The sequence below is a fragment of the Phalacrocorax carbo genome, chromosome 22 (assembly GCF_963921805.1).
Source record: "Phalacrocorax carbo chromosome 22, bPhaCar2.1, whole genome shotgun sequence".
In the NCBI taxonomy this organism is placed as follows: Eukaryota; Metazoa; Chordata; class Aves; order Suliformes; family Phalacrocoracidae; genus Phalacrocorax; species Phalacrocorax carbo.
Window position 1 is genome coordinate 1434783 of NC_087534.1, and position 24845 is coordinate 1459627.

A 24845-nucleotide genomic window follows, 5' to 3' on the forward strand; every position below is an offset into this window, starting at 1 on the left:
CAGGCTTGGGCAAGCTCAGGGAGAGCCCAACCTCTGCCTTCAGGGCTGCGCTGCCCAGGAGCGGGGAGCAGGCGGGGGCTGGGCAGTGCCCGGGCTGCTGCTGCCCAGTGTCCCCAGAGCAGGTGGCCCACAAGTCCTGCGGCTTTTAAAGAGACTCGGTCCTGTGATCCCTGTGGGGCTGCTGCTTGCTGCATAAGGTCAAGAGGCTGCCAGGTCCCTTAGCTCCTGCTAATGGGGAAATGTCATTTGCCACTTCCACGCTTCTTTCTGCAGTCTGCTCTCATCTCGCTGCCACCCCCTTGCACGGCAGCTCCATCGATGGGGTTTGTGGCTGGGTCCTGCACTGAGCAGCCCTGCACGGCCCAGGGCACTCACTGCAAAGGAGGATGGGACGAGAGATGCAGTGACACTGGTTCCGTGCAATGTCTGTACGAGCCTGTGAAACTCGCTCTCACGAGACAAGGCTTGGCAGCAGTGCTGGAACAAGCTCGGCCGGGCGCTGCCATGGAGCAGCCAACCTCTCCTTCCTGCAGTGACATCCGGCCGCGCTGGCCAGACCCGCTGCTGACTGCTCGTGGCTGGGAACCGCTTCCCATCTTGCTGGATTACTCCTCTGCCGGCCAGTCCACGCTGCCGGGTCCCTCCTTCAGGTGTGCAGTGGTCCTTACTGAGATGCGTGCAGCTCCAGAAGGGCTTCAGGATCGGCCCGGACATGTCCATGCCCCTGAGGAGGTGAAAAGCTCTGTGGTGCCCAGGCGAAAGCTTGCAGGGGCTATGCCTGCTCCTTCCCCTTCCCGCTGCCCCAGCTGGCTCCTTGCATTAGCATTCATGGCAGCTTTGTTCATGCTTCGAGGGGAACACATAACCCCATGCTGCTGCTGTGAAATGCAGAGCTCTGAGACATGCGTCTGTGGTAAGACATGGTCTTTTGAAATTGGATACCACTGGGGCTGCAATGTCCCAGTTTCTCTCCACTAACGTCCCCGGTTTGGTTTTCCCGTCTGCTTTTTTGGCTGCCTGCAAGTTGGCAGCTCCCGCCTGGCGTTTCTCTTCACTGCCTTGTGTGAGAGTGTATGTGCGCGCTTTTTCCTTCCTTCATGGGCTCAGCTGTAGATCCTGTTCTGATTCCATGCAAAATGACCTAAAAAACTAATTATTTTCAAACCAACACAAGAAGAAAAAAAAAGGGGGGGGAGGGGAGAAAACACATTGAAATAATTTTCTGGAGAAAAATTTTTCCAGAATTCAAACCCCTGAAATCTGCTTTAGTGCAACATTCACATCTCCTTTGCCTTCTTTCCCGCACCATTTTCTGGGGTGCAGAGCAGGAGGTTTGCAGAAATCCAGTGGCAATGTCATGACAGACAAGTATTTCCTTAATTTCCCCAGCCAAGTGACCTCTATTACAGCCTAGGATGTGGGCCAGGCTTTGATATGTAGATAAGCTCTGAAAATGTTTCCATTACCAAAAGAAAAACAAGCAGGCACCAGACTTGGAAATGGCCAGAGCTAATTGCTGTGCTTAGGAAAGGTAAAGCTGCCCCGATGCACTGGAACGGTGCCTGCTGCTGCCGCAGTTATTCTTTTCACGTGTCTCAAATCTCTCCTAATCTTTTCCCGTTGACTGAGAAAAATCTCCGAGTTGGCAGATCCTGGCGCTACGGGTGTCCGTGCTCCCAAGGCCCAGCTCAGCTCGCTGAACACCCAGGCTGGGGGCCGAGTTCGCAGAGCTCAGGGACGCCCCTGCCTCCTCCTCAGTGCCATGCCAGGGCACACAGCCTCATGCCATGGGCCGGTTCTGCTCCCACCCCAGACGGGATCCATTCCTATCCTGGGAGCCTGCCCGTACAGATCTGTTCCCGACTGGAATGTTCAACTTTGGGCAGATCTGGTTAAAATACGCCCAAAGTGTCAAGGCCCTTTCCTCTGCCCGTCACATTTCTCATCATAGTCCCATGTACGTGCGACTGCCAAGTATTTCCTTCATTTCAAGCTTCCCCCCCCCCCCAAAATAAAGAGTTTGTCAGATTTACTCTTTCTCACCCGTTCCCGGTGTCACGTGGGGAGCGACACCCTGCCTGGGCCAGCCTCAAGGCATTATTTATGCTCATGTCTGCGCTTTAAGTACCGAGCTGCGGTGGGCATGTAATCTGGCTCTTCTCAGCTTTGTAGTCTCTCAGCCCATTAGTTTCTTTCTTATATCCGTTTGCAAAAGACCTCTATAAATTCTTTAAATGTCAAGTGGTTACGGCCTATTCCCAGCTGGGCTGACTCATTTGGATGTAACTGAGGTTGCATTTCCCTTGCAGCTATTGGCTTTTCCTCCATCCTCAGCGCTTTTTTTCTTTTTGATGAGTTTTTCTCTGCTTTGCTGGACACAGGAGCTGAGCCAGGGAGCACTGCGGGCATGTCTTAACCCACGCACAAATCGCCTCTTTTGGTCTCTCAAGCGCATGTCCAAGAGTTTTCTTTTTAATCCAAAAGGATTAAAGGTCTCCCAAGGCCCTGGACTTGAGGCATGGTGTGGAAGGATTATCCTCAGTCTTGGCTCGCTCTGTCACCATCCTCTTGGCTGAGCACAGGCAGGAGCGAGTGAATCCCACGGTACTTTCAAGGCCGCTGGAAAGTGAGGCAGCGGGAGGTTTGAATCCAGCTCCTAAAAAAAACCCCCACAGTAGGTCATCACAAGACAACGCTGCCAGAGCCGATGGCAATTGCTGGTCTTGTTGACACCCTCTCTCTGTGGAGGGATGGATGGAGTAAGGCTTGAATTAGTACCCTGGTCTCTGGCCAAGGTCTTGCCTCAAGACAGTTCTGCTGATGTGGTGGCCCAGGAAGCCACTGTGGCCATGTTTAAATAAAACCATTCCTAGAGAAGGGTGCTCTTGCAAGTACGGAGCCAGGCAGCGCTGAAGCCCCTGGCTTTACCGCCCTGAGGGCATCACGCACCAGGCAGGCTCCTCCACCCACGGCCAGCCCCAGTAAAGCTCCGTGTCTCCTCTCTCCACAGACATGCCACCGATGCTGCCGATGGACCTCAAAGGGGAGCCAGGACCGCCAGGGAAGCCTGGCCCCCGCGGACCCCCCGGGCCCCCCGGATACCCAGGAAAGCCGGGCACGGGGAAGCCAGGAATGCACGGCCAGCCCGGGCCTGCTGGGCCTCCCGGCTTCTCGGGCATTGGGAAACCCGGCATCCCAGGACTCCCTGGAAAGGCGGGTATGAAAGGGATGCCCGGAGCCAAGGGTGAGCCTGGCATGCGAGGAGAGCAAGGGCCAAGAGGACTGCCCGGCCCCCCGGGGCTGCCGGGGCCGGCCGGCATCTCAGTCAATGGGAAGCCAGGCCCCCAGGGGGGCCCCGGCTTGCCCGGGTTTCGGGGTGAGCCTGGCCCAAAAGGAGAGCCGGGTCCTCGCGGAGAGCGAGGGATGAAGGGTGAAAACGGCGTGGGGAAGCCAGGGTTACCAGGGCCCCGGGGGAACGGGGGCCCTCCTGGCCCTGCGGGGCCCCCGGGGCCCATTGGCATTGGAAAACCCGGCCTCGACGGCCTGCCCGGTGCGCCGGGGGAGAAGGGTGACATGGGCCCTCCGGGGGGACCCGGCCTCAACGGGGAGCCCGGCCCCATGGGGCCCCGGGGCCCCCCCGGCATCGACGGGATCGGCGTCCCGGGTGCTGCAGGGGTGCCGGGGATACAGGGCCCCATGGGGCCCAAGGGAGAGCCCGGGATCCGCGGCCTCCCTGGTTTGCCGGGCCCAACGGGCTACGGGAAGCCAGGCTTGCCGGGCCTGAAAGGAGACCGTGGGCAGCCTGGGGTGCCGGGAGCCATCGGCGACAAGGGGGAACCCGGTGTTGACGGGGAGCCAGGTGAGCCGGGCCCTGCCGGCATCATTGGCCCACCGGGCCCACCGGGGTCCATGGGCCTGCCGGGCAAGCACGGGCTGCCCGGCTCCAAAGGCGACGTGGGGCCGAGCGGGCCCCCGGGAATGCCGGGCATGCGCGGCGACCAGGGCCCAAATGGCTTCGCGGGGAAGCCAGGGGTGCCGGGAGAAAGGGGCCTGCCTGGGTCACAGGGACCCCCCGGCCCAACAGGCCCCAAAGGAGAACCAGGGTTCATCGGCCTCCCGGGGGTGCCAGGATTAACGGGCGGCCCCGGGCCGAAAGGGGATGGCGGGATCCCGGGGCAGCCGGGGCTCAGGGGCCCCTCCGGCATCCCAGGCTTGCAAGGACCAGCGGGTCCCATGGGGCCTCAGGGGCTACCAGGGCTGAAAGGGGAGCCTGGGCTCCCTGGGGTTCCTGGTGAAGGGAAGACCGGCGAGCCTGGCATGGCCGGACCCATTGGCCCCCCGGGAATGCCAGGAACACCAGGGCTGAATGGGCCGCCAGGCCCGCCAGGGCCGCCCGGGCCGCCAGGAGCGCCCGGGGTGTTTGACGAGACGGGCATCGCGGGGCTGCACCTGCCAGACGGAGGCGTGGAGGGGGCCGTGCTGGGGAACGGCAAGCCGGGGAAGCCACAGTACGGCCGAGGAGAGCTCTCCGCTCGGATCGCGCCAGCCTTCACTGCCATCCTCACCTCCCCATTCCCGGCATCGGGCATGCCGGTCAAGTTTGACCGGACTTTGTATAACGGGCACAACGGCTATAACCCAGTCACCGGGATATTCACCTGCCCCGTATCCGGCATCTACTACTTTGCCTACCACGTGCATGTCAAAGGGACTAACGTTTGGGTGGCGCTTTATAAGAACAACGTGCCCGCCACCTACACCTATGACGAGTACAAAAAGGGCTACCTGGACCAGGCCTCGGGCAGTGCCGTGCTTGAACTCAAGGAGAACGACCAAGTCTGGGTACAAATGCCCTCGGACCAGGCCAACGGGTTGTACTCCACGGAATACATCCACTCCTCCTTCTCCGGATTCCTGCTTTGCCCCACATAACGGCTGTTGGGCACGTTTCCTTTTCACCCACTTTAGCCATAAACTGTCTTTTTTTTTTTTTTATAAAGTTTTTTAAAATTAATACAAAAAAGAGAAATCACTGGGAAGAACGCGCAAGCCGTTGTCGTGGGACCTTGCTTCACGCTGTTTGATCCATGAGTCAAAGAGGGTAATCGTAAAGGAGACATCTATCTTTCTTTTTTGGGGGAGGGAGAAGGGAGGGAGGGAAGCGACTTCCTCAGCAAAGCATATTTGGAATAAATTTACCCTAGTGACTGTACATCAAACACAGGAACGCACTTGGGATGGCAAGGATCTGGCTCTGCAGTAAACTGCTCTGTGATCCAGAGAGGGTCGCCTGGAAGACCAGACCCTTCTGGTCTGCAATCAAGTGCCCTTGTTTCCCATTTTGAGTACTAGTTAAATAAATACAGCTGTTGTAACGGATGGTCTATTTGCTAACCAGCACAGGGGTCCTAGGCACTTAACGCAAACCTGTACAGCAGCAGAGATCTGTGATGGATTGAGAAATTTCCTTCCCAAACCATCAGACGCCCAAGTTTCAGTCTCACTGGTGCCTATTTTCTCAGACTGTGCTTTGAGGCAGTCCCTCTGATTCACTCCGGATTCAGTGTGGTTGGATTTATTATCTTAAAAAGTGGAACACTTTGCATAAGCACCTTCTTATAGGAAGTAAATATTATTTTTAACCCTCCCCCCAGCACCTTTAGGAATAAAAACGTCCAGGCATTGGTATCTGGGAGGATGACAGCCGACCTATCCCAAAGCCGTTGAGGGAAGCTGGGACCCCTGGGATGAACAACGATCCTCTCTCTTGGGTTAATCCATCTACTGGCAAGTCCAAGGGCTAGTTCTGTCCTGTCAGTTTCTTTGCAGCCCAAAGACTTGCTTGGCCTTGTGAGCATCTTATTCCTTGATGACACAAGGACGGCACCACAAGCCCAGCTTAGGGTGCTTCTAGCCTGGTTTGACAGAAGGTTTAGTTATGCTTTCTTGAAAGTGCCACTTACGGACAACTTGCTTTTACTGCCTCACTATTTCGGGATGTGTAAACTTTTGCATTGGTACCCCCCCTTTGTCTGGGGACCTTTTAATTAAGAGAAAAATAGCGTTTGTTCTAACTTTCCATTCAGTCATTTTACAACGGTGCTATTATCTACTTAACAATGTTATTGACAAGTCTAGTGCAATATGTACCTGTAAAAGTGCACCATTGCAGGTGCCCTCTGTGACTTAGGTTAAAAAAAAAAAAAAGAAAAAAAAATCACATTTGTCTGTTGTTACCACTTTGCCTCACTAATGCTTGAAACGTTACCGACCTGAATATGAGCTACACGGTTCCGGGAAAGGTATGCACGGATACTGACCACTTGGCTGCTCTGTCCTTTGCCAAAGGGAGCAACTGAACCCTGTTGCTTTGCAGGATTTCTCACGGTAGAATAGTCATTCCCACTTGCACTTACAGTAAAGCGATTCTTCTCAGCCCAGGCGAGGAGCACGCTGCTGAAGTTAATCCACGTGCGTTACACTGCATGTCCCTCCGCAAAGGCACATCCCTGAGAAAACAGCAACAATTTGGTCACCAGCTGGGCAACTACTACCCTTAGGTTTTCCTAAAGCCGGTTCTATGGCCAAAGAAAAGGAATGTAGTGAGAATGGGACTTGGGATCGTTCTCCAGACGGACTGTACAAGATATTTAAACAACTTTTTCTCTTTCTATTTCTGTTCTGTTTGTTAGTTTTTTTTTCCTTAAGCCTGTCCTGTGTTTCTGCCTCTTGCCATCTAGGGCTTCCTTTTAAAAAATGCACCTATCCCTGAAAACAAAGAGGAAATTAACAGTCCGAAGGCCAGTGCTTCAGCTACCACCCGGCTGGGGCTGGGGCTGGCCTGTCCCCCTCCCGGAGATTTTACTGTACAAAAAGCTGCAAATTTCATGTAAAGATGAAACCTTCTCAGGCTGAAAGGCTGCCCCAGTGTCTGATCCCGCTGGACGTTTTTCACTCCTGAAGGGAGGGGGGTGCCAGGGCCATCCAGGTTTTGATCGGAACAGGTTACTTCCCAGCCGGAACAGGAGCCACACAAAAAGAGTCCCTAAAACTATAAGTGGAAGCTCAGATGTTTTCTTCAAGCCCAGGCTTGGGAGGAAGGTGCTAGGATGGGGCCCGTGTCTCCTTTATTGACGCGTCTTTCCTGTGGAGAACAGCAAGGAACCCGAGCTGGCGCCACGCAAGGCCTCGGCCAGCGCGGGGTCTGGCTCCTTCGGCCGCACGGCACGGCCGGCGACGCGTGCACGCTGCCTGCGGCGGGGCCAGGAGCTTCGTGCGCCGGGGCGGGAACCGCATCCTGTTACTCAGCAAAGCGACTTATTTATACTGTGTTCTAACCTACACTCCGTCTCTTTTTGTTCTGTTTTATCCGAAACTTCTTTTTCTAGCTGGTATAAAGCAACAACAAAAATACTCACTATAACTGCACCGTGACATTAACTTGTTCAGTGCTGTAGATACCGTTTTGCAATTTCACTTTCCCTTCACGTGCAGAGCGTAAACCGTAATCAACCTTCCGCAGCTATATAACCTGATACATTTACACAGTAACTGAAAGGCAAAGATATTACATGCACATAGAGTTAGGCTAGGAAGAACGATGCACAGGATGAGGGAGGCTGTTCGCTGAACCGGACACTGTCAGGAAGAATTTTTTTTCTGGAGTACTGAGTACGTGATATTCGCCAGCAGAAAGGGTTATTTTCTGTTGTGTGTGTGAGCGCATGGGGTTTTGGTTTCAATCACAATAATGAAAAGGTTGTGTTGGATGAAGTATGTCTATTTTTAATTATGAAAACTGCATTACAATGTGCATTTTTATATACAAATTCTTACTATTTTTTTTAAATTTGCCTCTAGTATCTTCATTTCTAACCTAGTATTATAGAGGTTTTTAGTTTTGTAAATATGTATTAATGCACTGTCTGTCATAGTAAAAGTTGGTTTAAAATGCACTCTTTTTGTGATCAGAAACTGGCCTTCTCTTCAGAACTAAAACTACAGTACTTGATTGTATTGACAAAACATCAATAAAACTTATTGTACAAAAGGTGGGCTCAGCTGTGCCTTCGTCCTTGCTCGGCCTCGCTCGTAACACCATTCATACAGACCTCTTGCGCTGTATTTCTGTCTCAAATCCAGCTCGCTTGTTCCCAGCAGCCCAGCAAGTTTTCTTGCTAATTAATATTCTTATGTAAGAAGGTATTGTGTGTTTCTTGTGATTAAGGAAAAGATTCCTGTCTCCAGAAATTCATTTTTAAAAAATTACGAAATCCAGACCCTTCCAGACTGGCAGTTATTAATTTGAGTAATTTAAGTCAAAGTGTTGGGGATTCCCCTTCCTTTCCATCACACTTTTTTTTTGCTGTGTTACACATCCTTGCCCACAGCCAACCTCCGCATCCCAAGCAGCGAAAGCAGCCAGTTCAGCAGCACACAGAAGAAAAGGGGAATCGCCCGTAAGCAGATCACTTTCAAAGGCTAAAAGTACAAATAATAAAGGGAAGAAAATACGTTTTCCCACCTGATCTCTTACCTGGAAGAGGAGATGTTACTTGTCACAGGTGAAACACTTCCAGCGAAGCCTGGCTGCCACGGGGACAGACTCCTTCAAAAGCTGGCTGTGGAGAACAAGCGGTTCTCCTGCTGCAAGTCGCGGGGGCACCCAGCACACTCCCGGGTCTGCACGACCATCGCTCGCTGGACTCCAGCAGCTGAGCTCTCCACACGCTGCTCCTTGCTGCAAACACAGCCCGCAAGCCGCAGCCAGCAAAGGAAAAGGGCCTCTGCGGCAAACCTCCTGCAACGCACACGATCGACGCTTCCGACTCGCCCTGCTGTTAACAAGAACCACTATTCCTGGGCTTTTCCAACCTTCAGCCACCCCATTCTGCTCACAGGCAAGAGTGGCCACCTCAAAGCAGTTTTTACAGCAGATTTCCAGGGCTAAAACTCACCCCAGATGAAGCACGAGTCTTGGCTACATGCAAGATGTCTCTAACCAGCACTGAACAACTCCACTCTGCTTTCTACAGGGAGATTTCAAGAAGCCATAACAAAGTAGTTTCAGGTTGAACCTCAAAGTGCAGTATGGGATGGGGAGAAACAGCCCAGAGGTTTTCATACAACTCCTTGTCATTTAGTATGGAAGCACAACTTCATGACTTGAATGAAAAGACAGGAGCAGTGGCTAATTAACAAAGATAACGAAGTGATTTTATTTCTTTCCAAGGAAGTCAGAGCTAAATGCCTTAGTACACACTTAAATTCTGGCCTAAAATGAGCTTTTTTTTTTAAAAACAGCTCTTCTGCTCTTCATGAGTTCCAAACATTTAAAATTATAAAGGAAAATATCATCTTTTAAATAACTCCATTACTATGCTCACACCTCTGGCAGAATAATGTGAAAAACCTGACATTTTACATCTCAGATCTGCGGCACAATACATAAATATACAATAGACCAAAATTCCACATGTTCTGGGACGAGAATTCATTTATACAAGGAAAACCCATTAAAGCACCACACAGAAGACTGGCACTTGAGGGAAGGAGAGTACAGGAAAAACTGGAACGACCCATCGCAGCCAGCTTTTCCACGTGTGGACGCAGCCTGACACACACAAAGCCACACGCCGATACCAACGGGGAGCAAGCTCTGAGCAGGGCGGTCGCTTCCCAGTGTCACAAGAAAAACTAGAGATCAGAGAGAAATACATTGTCATATTCAAATTTATAGACACTTCGACAGGATGACTGCTTGCCTCTTTCTTTCTGCTTAAAATTTAGAAAGCTTTTAACCTTTTTAGACGTGGCACACCCCAGCTGTTACTTCCTTTTGGACCAGCTCCATGGGGCAAAGGTTTTAAACGTGAAACTCCGGAACACAGCTTTGCTAGAATATTCTTGGCCACCAGTACCAGCTTCAAATGCACAAATTCTTTTACACTCTGATAAATTCTCCCCCAATTAACGTACCTTTCCTTTTATTTTCAGATGATCCTTACCAAGTACAGCGTTTTAAAACCATGAGAAGTAATTCCTGCTTCCAGCTGAAGTAATTTTTGTCACTGACTGCAGCAGAACCAGGAATTCAATCCTTGTGTAACACTAGGTTTCACAACTATCTCTGCTCACAGATTTAAACAGCAACCTCACATACATAAGACAGGATTAAAAACGCAGGATGCAAGGACTGGGAACAAAGGAAATGGCTAGAGGAGCTGCAGCAATGTGAAAGCCAGCTAGCTATGTAAGGGAACACAAAATGCAAGAGATCAGGAGGGTGCCAGGTGAATCGCAGAGCAAAGGACACCAAAGGAGCAGCAATTCATTACCCCCTCTTCCAGCAGTAACAACGAGCCAACTAGGATTCTGTCTGTGTGCACCAGAGGCCTTTCTCACAGCGCTGCTAGCAGTGCAAAGAAATCCCTTCTCCAATCTCTGGCACTTTTCATTCTGCCTCCAAAGAAGCGAACCTCCTGGGAGGCCTACCCTCCAGTGCCCTCACGCCACGCGACGGGCAGTAACCCACGCCACCACGCAGGACATCCTCCAGGCTCCCTGTGCCTCTGACGACTCCCACCCACACCCTTTAGCTGCTCAGCCGAGTGTGAACTGGCATTTTGAGAGGGGTGCGGAGCCTACGAAAGCCACTGCAGGACAGGTCACTAACAACTGAAACAAAGGCCACAGCACACAGGAGTACAGGAAAACAGCAAGAAAGTCTGTGGATTCAGACACCCACCTAGTAACCGTAATAACCAAATGACATAATGGCATATGGGTGGGACAAAGCAACAAGCAGAAACCTTAGGAAACGCTGGACACTCCTGTACACTTCAGAGGAGACGCACCCACTGTCCAAAGTGCCGCATGCAGCCACTTCCCAGCTGAACCATAACTGATGGGTACGTCCCCTCACTTCCAAACCAGCTCATGCTTCCAGCTCTCAACTCACAGCAGCAGGTGTCTTTCCCAGGTGGAGGTCCGCTGGCGTCTGCAGGTGGTGCGGATCCGCCACCAGATTTCTGACCAGAAAAGCAGAGGTGACCACCCGCTTTGCCTTCAGAGAACACATTCCCCTTGGAGCTCAGAGCCGCTGGCAGTAGAGTTCATACAAGCTATTTGCCAGCTTCTGTGTCTCTTGAAAAGCTTCACAGCTCTGCTCCCAACTCGGGGGTATCTGTTCCTCCCCGTAATAAGCCCCTGCAATGGCTCCAGCCATGGTAGCAATGGTGTCTGTGTCTCCGCCCAGAGAGATACAGTAGATGATGGTCCTTTGCAGGTTGCTGTAGTGATCAGGAATATCTGGGTCAGCTTCCATACAGCGCAAGAAGGAGTAAATTGCAGTAGGGACAGACCGCAAAGCAGCAATGCCATTGCCTGTTAACAAAACCAATCATCTTCAGTGCAGCATAACACTTGTTTCTTGCTTCCCGCAGAAGTACCTTTTCCCTTCTAACTGTCACTTCCTATTGCCAGTTATTTTCAACACCAATATCACTGATTTTATCATGACAAGGTACAGAAGTTCGCATCTCAGACGAGAAACCTCCCCATAGTTTCCCAGTACTGCTCATATCTCAGACACCAACTCCCAGCTACACCAGTACAGTCTGGCAATACGCATCTACCCATTCCCATCCAACGTGATCTGACAGCCATTAAGACGAGAGATCTGAAAACACTAAGAAATGTTACTCATTCTTAGTTCTTATTAGCAAGACATCTTCCCACCAATACAAAGAGGGAGTCACTGGGTCAAGACTCAGAGCGTTACTGACTGGTGAGCACAGGCAGCCTTTCCAGCACATTCTGTGCCTGACAGGCAGCAGAGGCTGAAGTGGCAACCTGGGGGAGGACACACAAACCAGGCTTGCTGAGTTAGTCCTGCTTCCAGCTCTTTCCTAATACTTGTAGTAAGAAAGGTACTTGCCTAATTCAAACAATACATCTGCTTTGGGAACACTGCTGAGCTCCAAAAATTCCTTTATTTTCTTTAGACGCCTTGAAAAGGGTAAATCCTCAAATCCCAGCCTGGGAAAAAAAAACAACCACCAAACCAAAACCCCAAATGAGTACAATGAAGAAGACAGAATGCAAAGAGCCAGAATAAACTCTACGCAGCAGAGTTAGTGCTCCCCACAGCTACTTACGCTCGGGCATCGGTAAGAGACTTATCATCTCCCTCTACATCTTCCATGTGGCTAATGAGCTGCTCCAAGAAGGTCTCCTTGCTGAGCTCTCCCTGCAGGGCAAGATGCACGGCCAGGGCCTGCAGGATGGCCCCGTTGTAGCCCAGGGAGTTGGCATGGGTTAATTCAGCACTCAGCTTCGCAAACTGCGAATGAGAACATATCATTAGCAAACCTACCTGAGAGACCACGGCGAGACTCGCCTGACAGCTGGGACTCCCAAAGCTGAGGTGCCTGAAGGAGCCAAGAACGGTACCTTCTTAACATCCTGGACATCAGAATACACGAGCGAGATGCCTGCCACCCTCATGGCACCGCCATTGCCATAGGAGCCTTTCCCATTAAACTGGGCTCTTGCTGGTTCAAACACATCACTGCACTTGGGGCTCAGGAGCTTCTTGAAGACGTTGACAACAGCCATCCCGTAGCCCCTGTTGGGTTCCTTCTTGTACTCCTCAGCAAACCTGGCGTGGGCAAGAGAGCAGCAGTTACACAGGGGATTAAAAATACATCATGCAGGATGTTTGGTCTGTTACTGAAGTTTGTAAGGAGGCCACCGAATCAAGTGAATTAATAACACGTGGATAATTCAGTGACAGTCAGGGTTCAAGTGATTCAGTTCTGTAGGGAAAGAATCCAGTTCCCAAAAATTGGTGTGAAAGGAGGAAAGGGTCTATAAACATCACCTTTCACAGCCCACTTTTTTCCCTCTCAACTTTGCCTTGAAATAGAAGCAAACTGGAAACATTTCTGTGGGTCACAACCACAAAGAAAGTCTTTTGTTTGAGTTCAATGGAAGCGTTTTCTAAACAAATAAATGTTCTCCCTTAAGTGGAACCAAATGCTACCAGGGCTGCGGATTCAAAAGGGAAATGGATCATAAACAAACTGAAGCTGACCTCACTAACATTCACTAACTAAATTAAGGAAAGTACAAACATAAATAGCAACAAACAAACATGAAAGGAAATGCTTCTGAGATTTGTAAGCGTTGCCTTCCACTAAGGTGGATATAGATACATGGCTGCAATACAGCGTGCCCCATCCTGCTTCATTTTAAAGCAGACTCTGAGCCCAGACTAAAGCTAGTGCTGCTGCACATTTCAGGAGAGTGCAAAGCACGCAATAAATTACAGGATTAGCCATCGCTTTTTTTTTTTTTTTACTCCTCCACAAATTAACAATGACTTTGCCTTAGCCCCTGTCCCCTGTCCCAGAAAATTACAGCGATTGCTGAATCTTAAGCAAGTTTTGCCTTCACTAGTCAAAGTCAATGCCTGGCCTCCGAGGCTGGCTGCAGTCCTTACCTCTTGGCCATATCGACTTCGTCAAACTCTTGCTTGGCTAGCAGGGACTGCACCACCGACCTGCTCATGGCCGTGTCGTCCGTGTACGACAGCGTTTCTAGAACAGAGGGTCAAAACACAACATGACCATCGAGGGTCAAACTCTCCTCCTGTCATTCTCCGCTGTCAGCACTTCCCTACTCTCCAAGGCCTAATTATCCCTATTGCTGGAGTTAAAACATTACCAGTTCTCAGCACTCTGAGCTCATCACTAGCCACAGTCATCAGAGCAAAAAGGCACAGAGACATATATCCGCAGCAAAAGTGAGACAGAAAGCATTTCAAGATTAGTAAGAGACAAGAGAAAATGTTTGACATCCAGAGGCGCGTACGGACAAGCGAAAGACAAGCCTCCTTCTCAAGTTTACAGCGTACGCTGACAGGCAGAAGGAGAAAGCACGGCTGCATTTCTGGACAAGACTGTGACAAAATCAAGTGCCTTTAAGATCCTACCGGATGGGTTTACAGACCATCCTGCGCTGCTCAGAGCCCCAGCGTGAAGCCATCGTCACTTGCTAAGAGTTAAATAACCACTCTTGTGCTTCTCTTGCTCTGCTCGTTACCTATTTTTGGTACATCTGTTCTTGCTGACCCCCCTGCGCTGCAACACCCCGTTTCCCAGCACGCCCCACATCCCGGCTTCACTCTGGCACGAGCAGCACGGGCTGGGGAGGGCAAACCAGACATCCCCCCGCACCGGCCATGCGGGACAGCCCCGGGGGGGCCAGGGGCCGGCCACTGCTTCGCCCAGGTCATCCTCACCGCGGGGAGGGGGGGCCCGGACCCACCGCGCGGCGGGCACAGGCCAAAGCGGGGCTGGGGCAGCCCCACGGGGAGGCGTCCCACGCCGAGGCGAGGGGCAGGGCCCAGGAGGGCCGCTGGGCCTGGGAGGGCCAGGACAGGGGGGCGCACCCCAAAGCCCGATCCCGGGGCAGGGCCCAGGAGGGCCGCTGGGCCTGGGGAGGGGGGGCAGAACAGCAGGGGGGCGCACCCCAAAGCCCGATCCCGGGGGTGGCAGGAGCCGGGCCCCAGGCGGCGGGGCCGAGGAAAGGGGTGTGCTCGGGGCCCGACCCCCGTCCCGCTCCCCGGGGGTTTTCGCCCACCTCTGCGGGCGCTGCCGGCCGGTTCCCCCGCCTCGGCCGGCCCGGGCGCCGGTTCCAGGCCTCGGAGGAAACGCAGCAGGTCGGGTAACTTCACGACGCTCCTGCCTTCGAAGACGGCGCCCAGGCAGTCACCCAACAACGCCCCGGCCAAGCAGCCCCGGAACCGAGCGGGCCCCGGCCGAGGCCGCGCCGCCGCCCGCCCCAGGCCTGAGCCCGAGCCCGAGCCCGAGCCCGAGCCCGAGCCCGAGCCCGAGCCCGAGCCCGCCGCCGCCATCTTCTCCCCCTTCGCCGCGCCGCCGCCGCGGACAGCGCCCCCTGGCGGCGCGGAGGAGCGCGGCGGGCAGGAAGCAGCTGCTGTTCACTTACTATTTCCCTCCTTCGCGGAAAGCGGTGATTTTTCCCCCCCCCCCCCTCAATTTCTCATTATCAAAACGTAATCGGAGAGCCGGGAGTCCGATCCAGGCCGCTTTCCGCTGGGGGCGGTTACCGAGCATCACCTCCCCCCCTCGGGGAGGAAGCTCTGGTCCCGCCACACGTGCGATAACGCGGCTCGCAAGGTCGAGGGCGCGGGATGGAACCGGTGAACCGGCGGCAGAACGCAAGCGCTGCCGTTCAGTTGTACCACGAGGGCCAGAACGGACGCCGGCTCTTGCTGGTGGAGCTGCGTTAGCTCCGCGGGGCTAGCAAGCACGGGGAAATCCCAACCCAAAACTTTTAACGATTAAAGCGAGCAGATTTGGGTCAGCGCGCCCACGGAGCACATCTGGCACGCTGCCACCCTCGCGCAGTCCCTTTGCAGAGCGCAGCCTTGCGCTTTAAATGACTTAAACCACTAAAGAGCCCAGATGGATTCAATCACCACGAAATGCTTCCAACACCGTCGGATGACAACTGCTCTCGGGGACAGACTCTTTATTGTTTATAACGCTCCTGGGAGCGCAGGAGGCCATAAACATCGCACAAGGGGACAGTTAGTTATACAACAAGCGAGGAGGAGGGAGGAGAGTTACATTATCCTAACACGACACAGATGTCTGCTTTCCTCGCTAACGGAACTGAGTCACTGGTAGCTTTCTCCCCGGTGCGGCTCGTGGCACGACGCTACCCGGCGCGCTAAGCTCACTCCAGCTGCCCGTTCTTCAGCGGGGAGAGCGCGCGGTTCGTGGTCCGGTTGAAAGTGTCAATCTTGGGCACAAATTTCTCGGCAGGGACCATGAGCTTTCTCCGGGTCTCCATGCACTTGTTGTCCAGCACCAGGGAGTTGGCTTTGTGGCCAGTATCTGTCCGAATGCGGTGGAGCTGTCTGTAAAGAGCATCCAAGGCATCCCTGGGAACAAGCAGAAGTGAGGAGGGGTTGGGTTCGAGCGCCACGTTAACCTCCCAAGTTGGACAGAAAACACCCAACTTCCCACTTTGTGGCAGCAGAAATATCCGTGCAGCATTTGCCTTTGTGCGAAGACCGAACCAGCGGATGTTTCCTGGTGCACAGCAGCAGCGTTGTTTGGGCTGTGAACACCAAGCCCGCGCACTGCTCCTGGAGAGCAGCACGGGGACGCGCGCCCCGGGAGCCCGTGCCAGCCCAGAGCGGTGCTTCTCTTTCTTCCTTTACTTTTCACCCATATTTTTTTTCCCCCTTTTAGAACTGTCTGTGCCTTGTTGAGGCCAGAGTCAAGCAGGGACCGTGGGAACCCCATTCACCCTCCCAGCACACAGACCTCTCACACCTCGCACCCTGCTGCCCAGCCCAGCTCCCCACCAAGACCAAAGACTATTTCCACACCTGATCCGAGCCGACACGAGCCCCAGAACGCGGCTCCTGGAAGCGTGCCAGGCCCGGGGCCACACATAGCCACATGCCTCGCGTGGGCAACGCTGAGCCACTGCTCTGCCCCAGAGAGCGGGAGACTTACTGCGACTCTGCTAGCTTCTGTTTGAGCGCACGGATCGTTCCCTCCAGCTGGTGAACCTCATCCGTTAGCCCGTACTGGACCTGCGAGGTGGGGAGGGAGAAGGTGACAGCTCTTAACAGGGCCGAAGTGGTGCTTTACAACGGCCACGATTCTCTCACTCCCTTTCTGGCCCAGCTATGACATTTATCTCCTTGCTTTGCTACGTGACTGCAGGATCCATTGCACAGCTCCTCTGTGGTTTCCTCCAAAGCGCACCCACGTTTTTCAGAGCGGTGCAATCCCCAGCCCCTCCTTGCAGGTAGCATGCCAGGCGAGGCCGGTACCTGGTCCCGGCAGAGCTCCACACTGGGCCGATACGCGCGGGTCTCCAGGCGTGTGTGCGCCACTTTCACATCTTGCGTTTTCCTTCGAAGGTCTTCCTCCAAGCGTCGGATCTCCTCCTCCATCTCAGCAATTTCCTCCAAGGTCTACGGATAAAAGACATGTATCATGAGGGACAGCCGGGGATACAGACTGGAAAACAGCCCCCGTGCATCCTGGGCTTTTACTGTGCTGGGAATGGACTTTAAACAAGAGCTGGTGGGCTTCTGAGTACTGAACCCCTCTGCTCACAGATGGGGCTTTCCACACAGACTGGGCTGCTGGTGGTTTATGGCCACAGCAGTTGAGGCCGGGGTGAAATACAAAGGCCAAAAGCTGTCACTGCTGCTGGGAAATGCCAGAGTTGGCAGAAGGAGGCAGGATGTCGCAGGGGTCATACACATGCCACTTAACAGCTCTGACGTGGAAACCATGCCCAGGCCAAGGCACTTTCCCCTTAACAAACATCCCTTTGGATTCGGTTCCCACCCAAGGCCATGTTCGATAACCAAAGAAGCAACATTTACATTCTGCTCTTGCCATTTCAGCTCGTCATAGGCTCTTTCCAGGTCTCTAATCCTCTTGCGCAAGGCAAACTCTGTAGCTACGCGCTGAGCCTCCAGCTCGTTGTTTATCTGAAGAGAGAACAGGCTCCAGTCACACACACTGCCCAGCAGCGGCCAATACGACCCTCATGAGATGACCTCCTGTGAGGCTGGGACAAGCCTACATGCAAAACCAGCTGGGCTGTGGCAGCTGCTGTGCATGCGCAGGTCACGCAGCCCCCTGTAGCCAGAAGGCAGGGAACGATGGACAGGTACGCGTCTTCCAGGTTGCTGAGACTGCTGCAAGCTCCGCAGCGGAACCAAGCTCCCCTTTTAAACAGGAGTGCAGCTGCTCTCCGAGAGGCCCATGGGCCAACACTGCCTTTCCAAAGACTCCCCTCCCCTCACCACAGCACGCGCGAGCCCATTCTCCAACACTGGATCCAGAACTTCTGCACCACCGATTCGCAGCCCAGGGACTGATGTACCTGTGCAATGGCAAGGCCTGTTGCTTCTCGCAGCTCAGTTGAGGCTTTCATTTCTGCCTCAGCATGCTCCTTGTTACATTGGCTGTTCTGTTCCCACTCATCAAGCGCAGTTGATCTGTGAATAAATCACCAGTTATGAAAATAAGTTGAGTGTTTGCAAGACAGTTCAAAAGGCACCGCCTGCCACAGGCCAAGAAGGCTTTGTGCAAAATGATCCAGGAATTCTGGAGGTCGCATCCTGCTTGATCTCACTGCACCAGCTGGAGATTGCTGTCCCATGGCTACTGCACCGAGTCCAAGATCTGCTCAAACCAGGACACCCCCAAACCACACTATGAAATGCCAGGCAAGTGAAAACGTGCAGCACCTCCCCCACAAGCTGTGCCAAAGACTGGTACCACGCTACTTTCTGTCACCTATAGCCAAGCGCCGGGAAGGCAGGGCAGCTAGCTTCCAGGGTTCTGCGGTGACAATTTAGGTAACTCCCAAAAGTCTGTGGCTTCACAATTCAAGAGCCACAACAAATCCCAGCAGCCAGCTCCTGTTCTGAGCTCTTCTCTGTCACTGCACCCATCAACCCAGGATACAGCATGGAAGGAAGAAGCACCCCAGGGTTCTTTCAAGCATCAGCATAGAGCTGGCCGCACAAGAGCAGGCTCTCTCCTTACCCGTCTGGGACCCGTGTTGGGTTGACCTTGAAGGAGATGTTGGGAGAGTTCACGCTGAGGGATAAGCACACACGATCTATTTCCAACGCTTCCACCTTGCACCGGTGGTCACAGCTCAGCTGCTGGCGAGCTTCCTGTAAGAGGCTGCAGAAAGCAGGGTGGCAGTAAGCAGGGAACACGCAGAGGGGTGAAGCAGCTCACGATTTCCAACGTTTTCATCACCACCTCGGTCATCTTTTTAAAATGAGTGATGAGCTCCTGCCCTCCCAGTGGACCAGGCCCACCTTGGTAACGCAGCACACCTGCTTTATTGCCTGCCCAGCTGCCCCGAGCTCTGTTCTGGTGGTACGCTGGTGCACGGAGCCGCCTGCCCTCCTGCAGCAGGGCAGCCACACACGAGGGATTAGGGCCTGGGAGCTTTAACACTTCCAGGTCACTGGTTCATGAACCAAGGCAGGTGGCACAAGATATCTGTCTGGGCCAAAATTTCCAAGGATGCTTATGAAGCCTCCCTTGACATGCTCTCCCCTACAAACCCCCAAACTCCACAGACCTCAACAATAATCATCAGAGGCTCCTCTGCCCCATGGTAACTATGCCTGGCCTGCTTGCCCACCTCAGCGTGGCGTTAGAGGCACATCAAACTGCCGGAGCCTAGCAAGGAGGGCAGAGTACGGTCAAAAGCTGTCTCATTCGCCTCACCAGAGCTGTTCGAAGGCTTCACTCACTCTCTGCTGCAGTTCTCTCTTAGCTTTGTCTATCACCTTCACCTCCTTGTGCAGTTCCTCCTCCACAGGGTCCCTCACCACATCGACGGCGCGGCGGCTCTCACGGAGCGTCAGGCACTCGATGGAAACGTCCAAAGGCAAGTTCTTTGCCTGGAGGGCACGTTCTGCTGCTTCCTTCACCTGGAGGAAGAAGCCAGCTGGGTGTGTGGGAGGGTCTGCTTCAGGGATGTGAGGAAGAAAGGAAGGGGAACCCACCGATACCCTTGTTAGGAGGGCCTCGCACTGCCTGTCTTTGCAGTTCTGAAACCTTTTAGCAAGTCTAGAATGAAAATTGCTAGAGGCAAACACATTAGTCCTCTACGTCTGCTATTTGCATTGGGAAATCACACCTTGCTGGGGGCTAATGACTCCAGGAACAGCAGCCTCTGGGTTTAGAGCTAAAAGAATCAGAGAGGTGTCCCACTGCTATTCTCTACTTAAAATAAAACATTTTTGAATAATGGTGTCAATATATTTCCCGTTAACCTTCAGAGCTTTAAAAAAAAATAAAAACAAACAAAAAACTCAGCAAAAACCACAGCCCAAAACCCAAACATGAGCATGCAACGCACAGCTCTGTAAAACGGCTTGGCTCAGCCAAGAGCACAGCGGCTTGCTTTCCAGGAAGTCTTTTCATCAGGTATTGATCTCAACGTATCTGTGATCAGCCCCCCTCAAACTCCATATGCGCTTGCCCATTGCAGAAGACAAGCCTCAATTATTTAACGGCCCATACTGAGAGTGTAAGTTGATTTCCAGCCATCTGTCTTCCCAACATACTTTGGCTAAGGCATCGATTTCCACGTCTATGTCTGCAAGGCATTTGTCCAGGGTCTCTTTCCATCTGTTCACGCTGCTGATACGTTCAGCCAGGCGGGTGCAGTTGTCATGCTCATCCCATTTTGTCTGGAATGAGAAGAGAAACACCATTACTCTTTTTTAAATTGCAGTTGTGAATCTTGCTGAAGCCTTTCCTTGTTTTCACGATTGACTGACCCCTCGCAGGAGTACAACATGTTGCCATTTCGTCTAATATCCATCTACACAAACGGAGAGCACAGAAAACAATACAACTTGCAAAGGATGCGAGAATCACACCCAGGGATTTCATGACAGCACATGTGCATGATTGCACCTGGGTTTACAGGAATTAAATATACACAGTTAGCAGGTTCTGTAGAGCTAAAGCCTTCTCCTATTCCCTCATCCATACACCCAGGTCTGGACACTCTCCTGTACTACTCTAACAAACCCAGCGGCAGCCAAGCTGCCAGAAGGCCCACCTGGTTGTTGGTTTCATTGCGGAGAGCTTGGGCTTCCTGCCGGACCTGGTGGGAAGCAGAACGCTGGCGTTCAGCATCAGCCGAGATAAGATGGGAGTTGGTGTGCCAGTCCGGCAAGGTGAACCGCTGTCCTGGCTTTACACTCAGCGTGGCCATTTCACTAAACAGGAGGCTAAATGGGAGCAGAAGATTTTTGTGTTTATTCATGGAAATATGCCAGAAATGGAGATGCACCCACAAACTGGAAAGCTCTTCAAAAGCAAAGCAGCTGGCACCTTGCCTAGTGCAGCCACACGTGTCCACACAACCGGGGAAACACCACGACAGGCAGTCAGAGTCACCCTCTGCCCCGGGCCAGGAGGAAAGCCCTGTCCACCTGCCTCTCCCTGGAGAACGGTGCTATTTGCAGAGAGGCAAGGAGCCTCTCACAGCACCATCTCTGACACGGTTTTCATTGAGCTTGGACAAAATGGCTGATTACATTACTGCTTCTGCTTTTGTTACAGCTGCGTAGGCTCAGCCCAGGGTCGCAGTCCCAGGGGACCTGAAGGCCTTGCAGGAACAGTGTAGTTTGCAGCCATCTTCCTTGCTACCCAGCACATCCCACAAAACCGGCAGGAATTACAGACCACTCAACAGGCTCAGAGCAGCTCCTGAGGAGACTGCAGGTGCCAAACAACCCATGGTCAGGTGGAGTTCTGGGGCAGACAGTTTCCCTGGCTCCGGTATACCCCGTGTCTGTCCCCCAGTCCCCCCGGGCACGGGTGCCGGGGACAGAGCTCCTTGGGCACAGTCACCGGCACCAAAGGTGGCTGGGGTGCTCCTGAAGGGAAGGACGCCCTGCAGGCAGGCGTCACGGCCGCCGACAGCGGCAGGGAAGGCACAGAGGGCTGGAGGGCAGAGGGGGAGGCTCGGCCCCCCGGGGTGGCAGCGGGGGAGCAGGGCCAGGGCTCAGCCCAGGGCTAGAAGGGGCCCTCAACCCCGGCTGGGCGCCGGCAGCCCTGAGCAGGGTGTCCTGGCTCCTCCGTGCCAGGGCCCTGCTGCTCCCTCGGGGCCTATCAGGGGCCCGGCCGCGCTCCCCTCACCGCCCCGCCAGCCCCCGGCCCCGCTCCCCTCACCGCCCCGCCAGCCCCCGGCCCCGCTCCCCTCACCGCCCCGCCAGCCCCCGGCCCCGCTCCCCTCACCGCCCCGCTCCCGCTCCCGGCCCCGCCTCAGGGCCGTTCCCGGCCCCGCTCCCCTCACCGCCCCGCCAGCCCCCGGCCCCGCCTCAGGGCCGTTGCCGCCCGTTGCCAGGCGGCTGGGCACAGCTCTGCGTTGTCGCCGTTAGCAGGGAACGTTACACCACCCAGCTGCTGTGGTTGTTAACAACACCACCAGCACTATTATTAACATAAAAACCCAATAAAATAACCCACAATGTAGCAGCCAGTGCGTCCTGCCAGCAGGGAGCAGGTTGGGGGGTCCCAGCCCCAGCCCCACAACCCCCCAACCCCAACACGGTGTAACACACAGAAGCCATCGTGGCAGCAGGATTTGCAATGCTCACCCGACCGCTTCAAGACGTTCTTCACCTTTTTTTTTTTAAAAAAATCAAGTGGCATTAAATCAAAGCAAAGAGAAAAGGCTGAAAGTAAAACCGCTCTCTGGCAAAGGTTTGCCAGCCGTGCCCAGTACATCCCTCCAGACGCCACCCGGCTCCTGGCCCCGCAGCTCAGATCAACACCTCCATCTCCATCCCCGCCTGCCACCATGGCTTTGGGAATAAATTAAAATGATGCAAGTATAAAAAGAAATTAAAAGTATCACACATGCATTTCAAAAAAATTTATTTTTTCAAATGAATACGGTTTGTTTACAATACACCCAACTTGATGGTATCTAAAGCCAGCAGAGATCTGGTGACTGTTGTGTGTACTATACACAGTCGTACAGAGGTTACAATTGCCTACGAGAGGGAAGGAACAGTGAAAGAAGTTGACATTTTACTGTGCTGGAAAGAAAGCAACTCTTGCAACAGGTAGAAAATTTTGGCAAGAACAATTCATCTGGAAAGGGAGAATGGGCAGAGGATACCGCTTCTGCTTAGCAAGTACATCTCAAAACACGCCGACACATGGTTTCCCTCCCACCCACATGGTTGCAGCCCACATCCGCAATACAAATAGGCACACATGGTCAAGATGGTTAAGTAAAAATAAAGGCTTTTACCAGTTTGTTTGCCATCCGTCTACAATCTATTTGTGCAATGTCTCAAGTCACAGCTCTACCTTATTCTTGAAACCATTCCCTTTTGCTTTGCAAACCCCCAGTACCTTCACGGTGGGAACACATTCCAGTTCCTGCTTAAACAATGGTAACACCAAAACGAGAGGGGAGCAGTTACCAGCATATGAGAAAGAGCAAGACAGAGACATCAAAGGGAATCTCAATCCACCGGACTGGTTTATTAGAATTTTATTCTGAAAAGGAATCCCAAACACCACAATATCCCCCCCCCCCCCCCCGATTTAAACATATGGTATTAAATAAGCAAAATTTATATGCACGACATTGCTTCCAGCCGTCTCCTAAACAAGCACAGCTTGATCACTAGCAATGTTTATGGCACACACTACGCCACCTGAGCCACCTTCTCCTGAAGATACTTTAATACCCATGTTGGCTCATAACTGAATGCTACCAATTACTGTGAAAGCTTTAAAGTAATGCCTGCTGATAGACAATGTTCCTATCTACGATCAGACGCCTCCAGGCCACGTAAGCGGCCTAGTTTTGCTCCATGACAAGTAACACCACTATTTATCCACCAACAGGCTACCTGGGGAAGCTTAACTGCTTACACCAAGGGAAGAAACAAGAATATGACAGGCGGATCTGTACCCGGTGAGCCCGAAGCGCGTCGCCTAACCTGTGGACCGCAGATCTGTGTCACCGGTCATGGCAATAGCAGCTGGGCAACGAGCCTGGAAAATCAACATTTCAGACCAAAAAGTGGTTCTGCCAACGCTACTGCTGTGCTGAGGCTAGCTGTTCAAAACTGCCTGCAAAACAGACACAAAATGCAACTTTCTAGAAGCAGATTTTTCTACAGGAAAACAACATTAAGTTGTCTCAAGGCTAGATTCCACACTGAAAACTGCAGAAATGAGAACACGTTTTTATGAAGAACAGAAATCAAGTCCAAAGAAAACTAAAAACTATAGCCACAGGAGGAGAGTGATTTACAAAACTGAGTACCCAGAAGAAGCATTCTTCACTGCAAACTTGCCAGAAGTCAGAAGACAAACTTCATCTCTAGCAGTCTTCCTCTCACCAAGTTTTTTTGGTTCAATTTTCCTCACCAGTTAAAGAGCACTACTCAAGTTTCCACTTCGCTGGCACAGCGTCAGATTCAAAAAACTTCAGAAGATTCCTTAAATTCAGTGTTGCTCCAGTGGGTATTGCTTTGCTAATGTGTCCGAGTGAACACCAACCGGAAAGGCATAGATTTTTCTAGCAAAGAAACTGGTCTTCGATACACGTAAGAGATTTGCAAGTGTAAGCGTAATGAAAGTTTATTAGTAACTATTTCAATAGCTAATTTTTGCACACCTGTACTCAAATGGGTTGTGGACCTATGATTTATGGGCTAGTGTAGCCCTAAACTCAACATATATTAATATTTTACTGTGTTGCTAGAGAGCATTACAGTAGGTACTAATTTTCCAACTGCCAAATATGTTTGAAAGATCTATATAATTCTCAGCTATGTAAAAAAACCCCCAAACTTTCATTTAAACAAACTCGCCCTCTGACAGTCTGTTTTGCAACAAATAGATTATCTTAAGAGAAAGCAAGAGGTAAACATCATGGGACCAATCCCAATGGCCTTCCTCGGGCAGAGCTGCGATGAGATGTAAGTAAAGAGCACAGGCTCACGTCCGAGGCAGACTCCAAACAGAACCGTATTAACTGAAGATGCAAAACTTGCAAGAAGGTGCACAGGTTTGCGTCACGAATTTAGCACTTCCACAACATGGTTCATCTTCCGAACACCTAACAGTTAGCTCTCGTAAGGCGATTTAATCATCACAAGCATCACAAGCAGATAGGGTGAAAAGTGAGGCAAATCGTTTACCCAAGGTCAGAGAGGGAACCCATTTCAGAGCCAGCGTTGACACCCGAGTTCCCAGCTGGAT

At 52.6% G+C, this 24845-nt stretch overlaps 3 protein-coding genes across 4 annotated transcripts in view; 1 reads left to right on the forward strand and 2 right to left on the reverse strand.

The window, feature by feature from the left end:
* The window catches only part of COL8A2 (collagen type VIII alpha 2 chain), a 34457-nt gene extending 26413 nt beyond the window's left edge, over nucleotides 1-8044 (forward strand). Inside the window, exon 3 of the mRNA XM_064471552.1 lies at nucleotides 3011-8044. Coding sequence (XP_064327622.1) covers nucleotides 3011-4932 — 1922 coding nt within the window. The 3' untranslated portion in view covers nucleotides 4933-8044. The remainder of the gene's footprint in view (nucleotides 1-3010) is intronic.
* A 1147-nt stretch (nucleotides 8045-9191) lies between these two features.
* On the reverse strand, nucleotides 9192-14920 carry ADPRS (ADP-ribosylserine hydrolase). The gene is made up of 6 exons (XM_064471597.1): nucleotides 14647-14920; nucleotides 13505-13601; nucleotides 12454-12661; nucleotides 12159-12343; nucleotides 11939-12039; nucleotides 9192-11385 (listed from the first exon to the last, which is right to left on the reverse strand). Exons 1-6 carry the CDS (start codon nucleotides 14918-14920, stop codon nucleotides 11093-11095), a joined length of 1158 nt encoding a protein of 385 aa, XP_064327667.1. The 3' UTR covers nucleotides 9192-11092.
* Nucleotides 14921-15548: 628 nt separating this feature from the next.
* On the reverse strand, nucleotides 15549-21753 carry TEKT2 (tektin 2). 2 transcript variants are annotated; one of them, XM_064471555.1, is made up of 10 exons: nucleotides 21149-21753; nucleotides 20668-20839; nucleotides 20165-20290; nucleotides 19320-19525; nucleotides 18618-18761; nucleotides 17950-18064; nucleotides 17444-17551; nucleotides 16880-17023; nucleotides 16557-16636; nucleotides 15549-15973 (listed from the first exon to the last, which is right to left on the reverse strand). In XM_064471555.1, exons 2-10 carry the CDS (start codon nucleotides 20821-20823, stop codon nucleotides 15766-15768), a joined length of 1287 nt encoding a protein of 428 aa, XP_064327625.1. In that variant the 5' UTR covers nucleotides 20824-20839; nucleotides 21149-21753; the 3' UTR covers nucleotides 15549-15765. The 2 variants fall into 2 exon arrangements, with proteins under 2 accessions (XP_064327625.1, XP_009501653.2); XM_009503358.2 differs by having other exon boundaries at nucleotides 20668-21752.
* Between the last annotated feature and the right edge of the window lie 3092 nt (nucleotides 21754-24845).

Bases quoted from the DNA above. Each gene is read 5' to 3' on its own strand.
- ADPRS (XM_064471597.1), bottom strand. From the start codon at position 14,920: ATGGCGGCGGCGGGCTCGGGCTCGGGCTCGGGCTCGGGCTCGGGCTCG. The intron at 12,344-12,453 runs GTACCGTTCTTG...TCTCATTCGCAG, and splicing joins ATGTCCAGGATGTTAAGAAG to TTTGCGAAGCTGAGTGCTGA. The intron at 11,386-11,938 runs GCAAGTACCTTT...TTTTGTTAACAG, and splicing joins AGATGTATTGTTTGAATTAG to GCAATGGCATTGCTGCTTTG.
- TEKT2 (XM_009503358.2), bottom strand. From the start codon at position 20,874: ATGAATAAACACAAAAATCTTCTGCTCCCATTTAGCCTCCTGTTTAGT. The intron at 17,552-17,949 runs GTACATCAGTCC...TTCTCTCTTCAG, and splicing joins CAGGCCTTGCCATTGCACAG to ATAAACAACGAGCTGGAGGC. The intron at 17,024-17,443 runs GTAAATGTTGCT...TTTTATCCGTAG, and splicing joins TGAAATGGCAAGAGCAGAAT to ACCTTGGAGGAAATTGCTGA.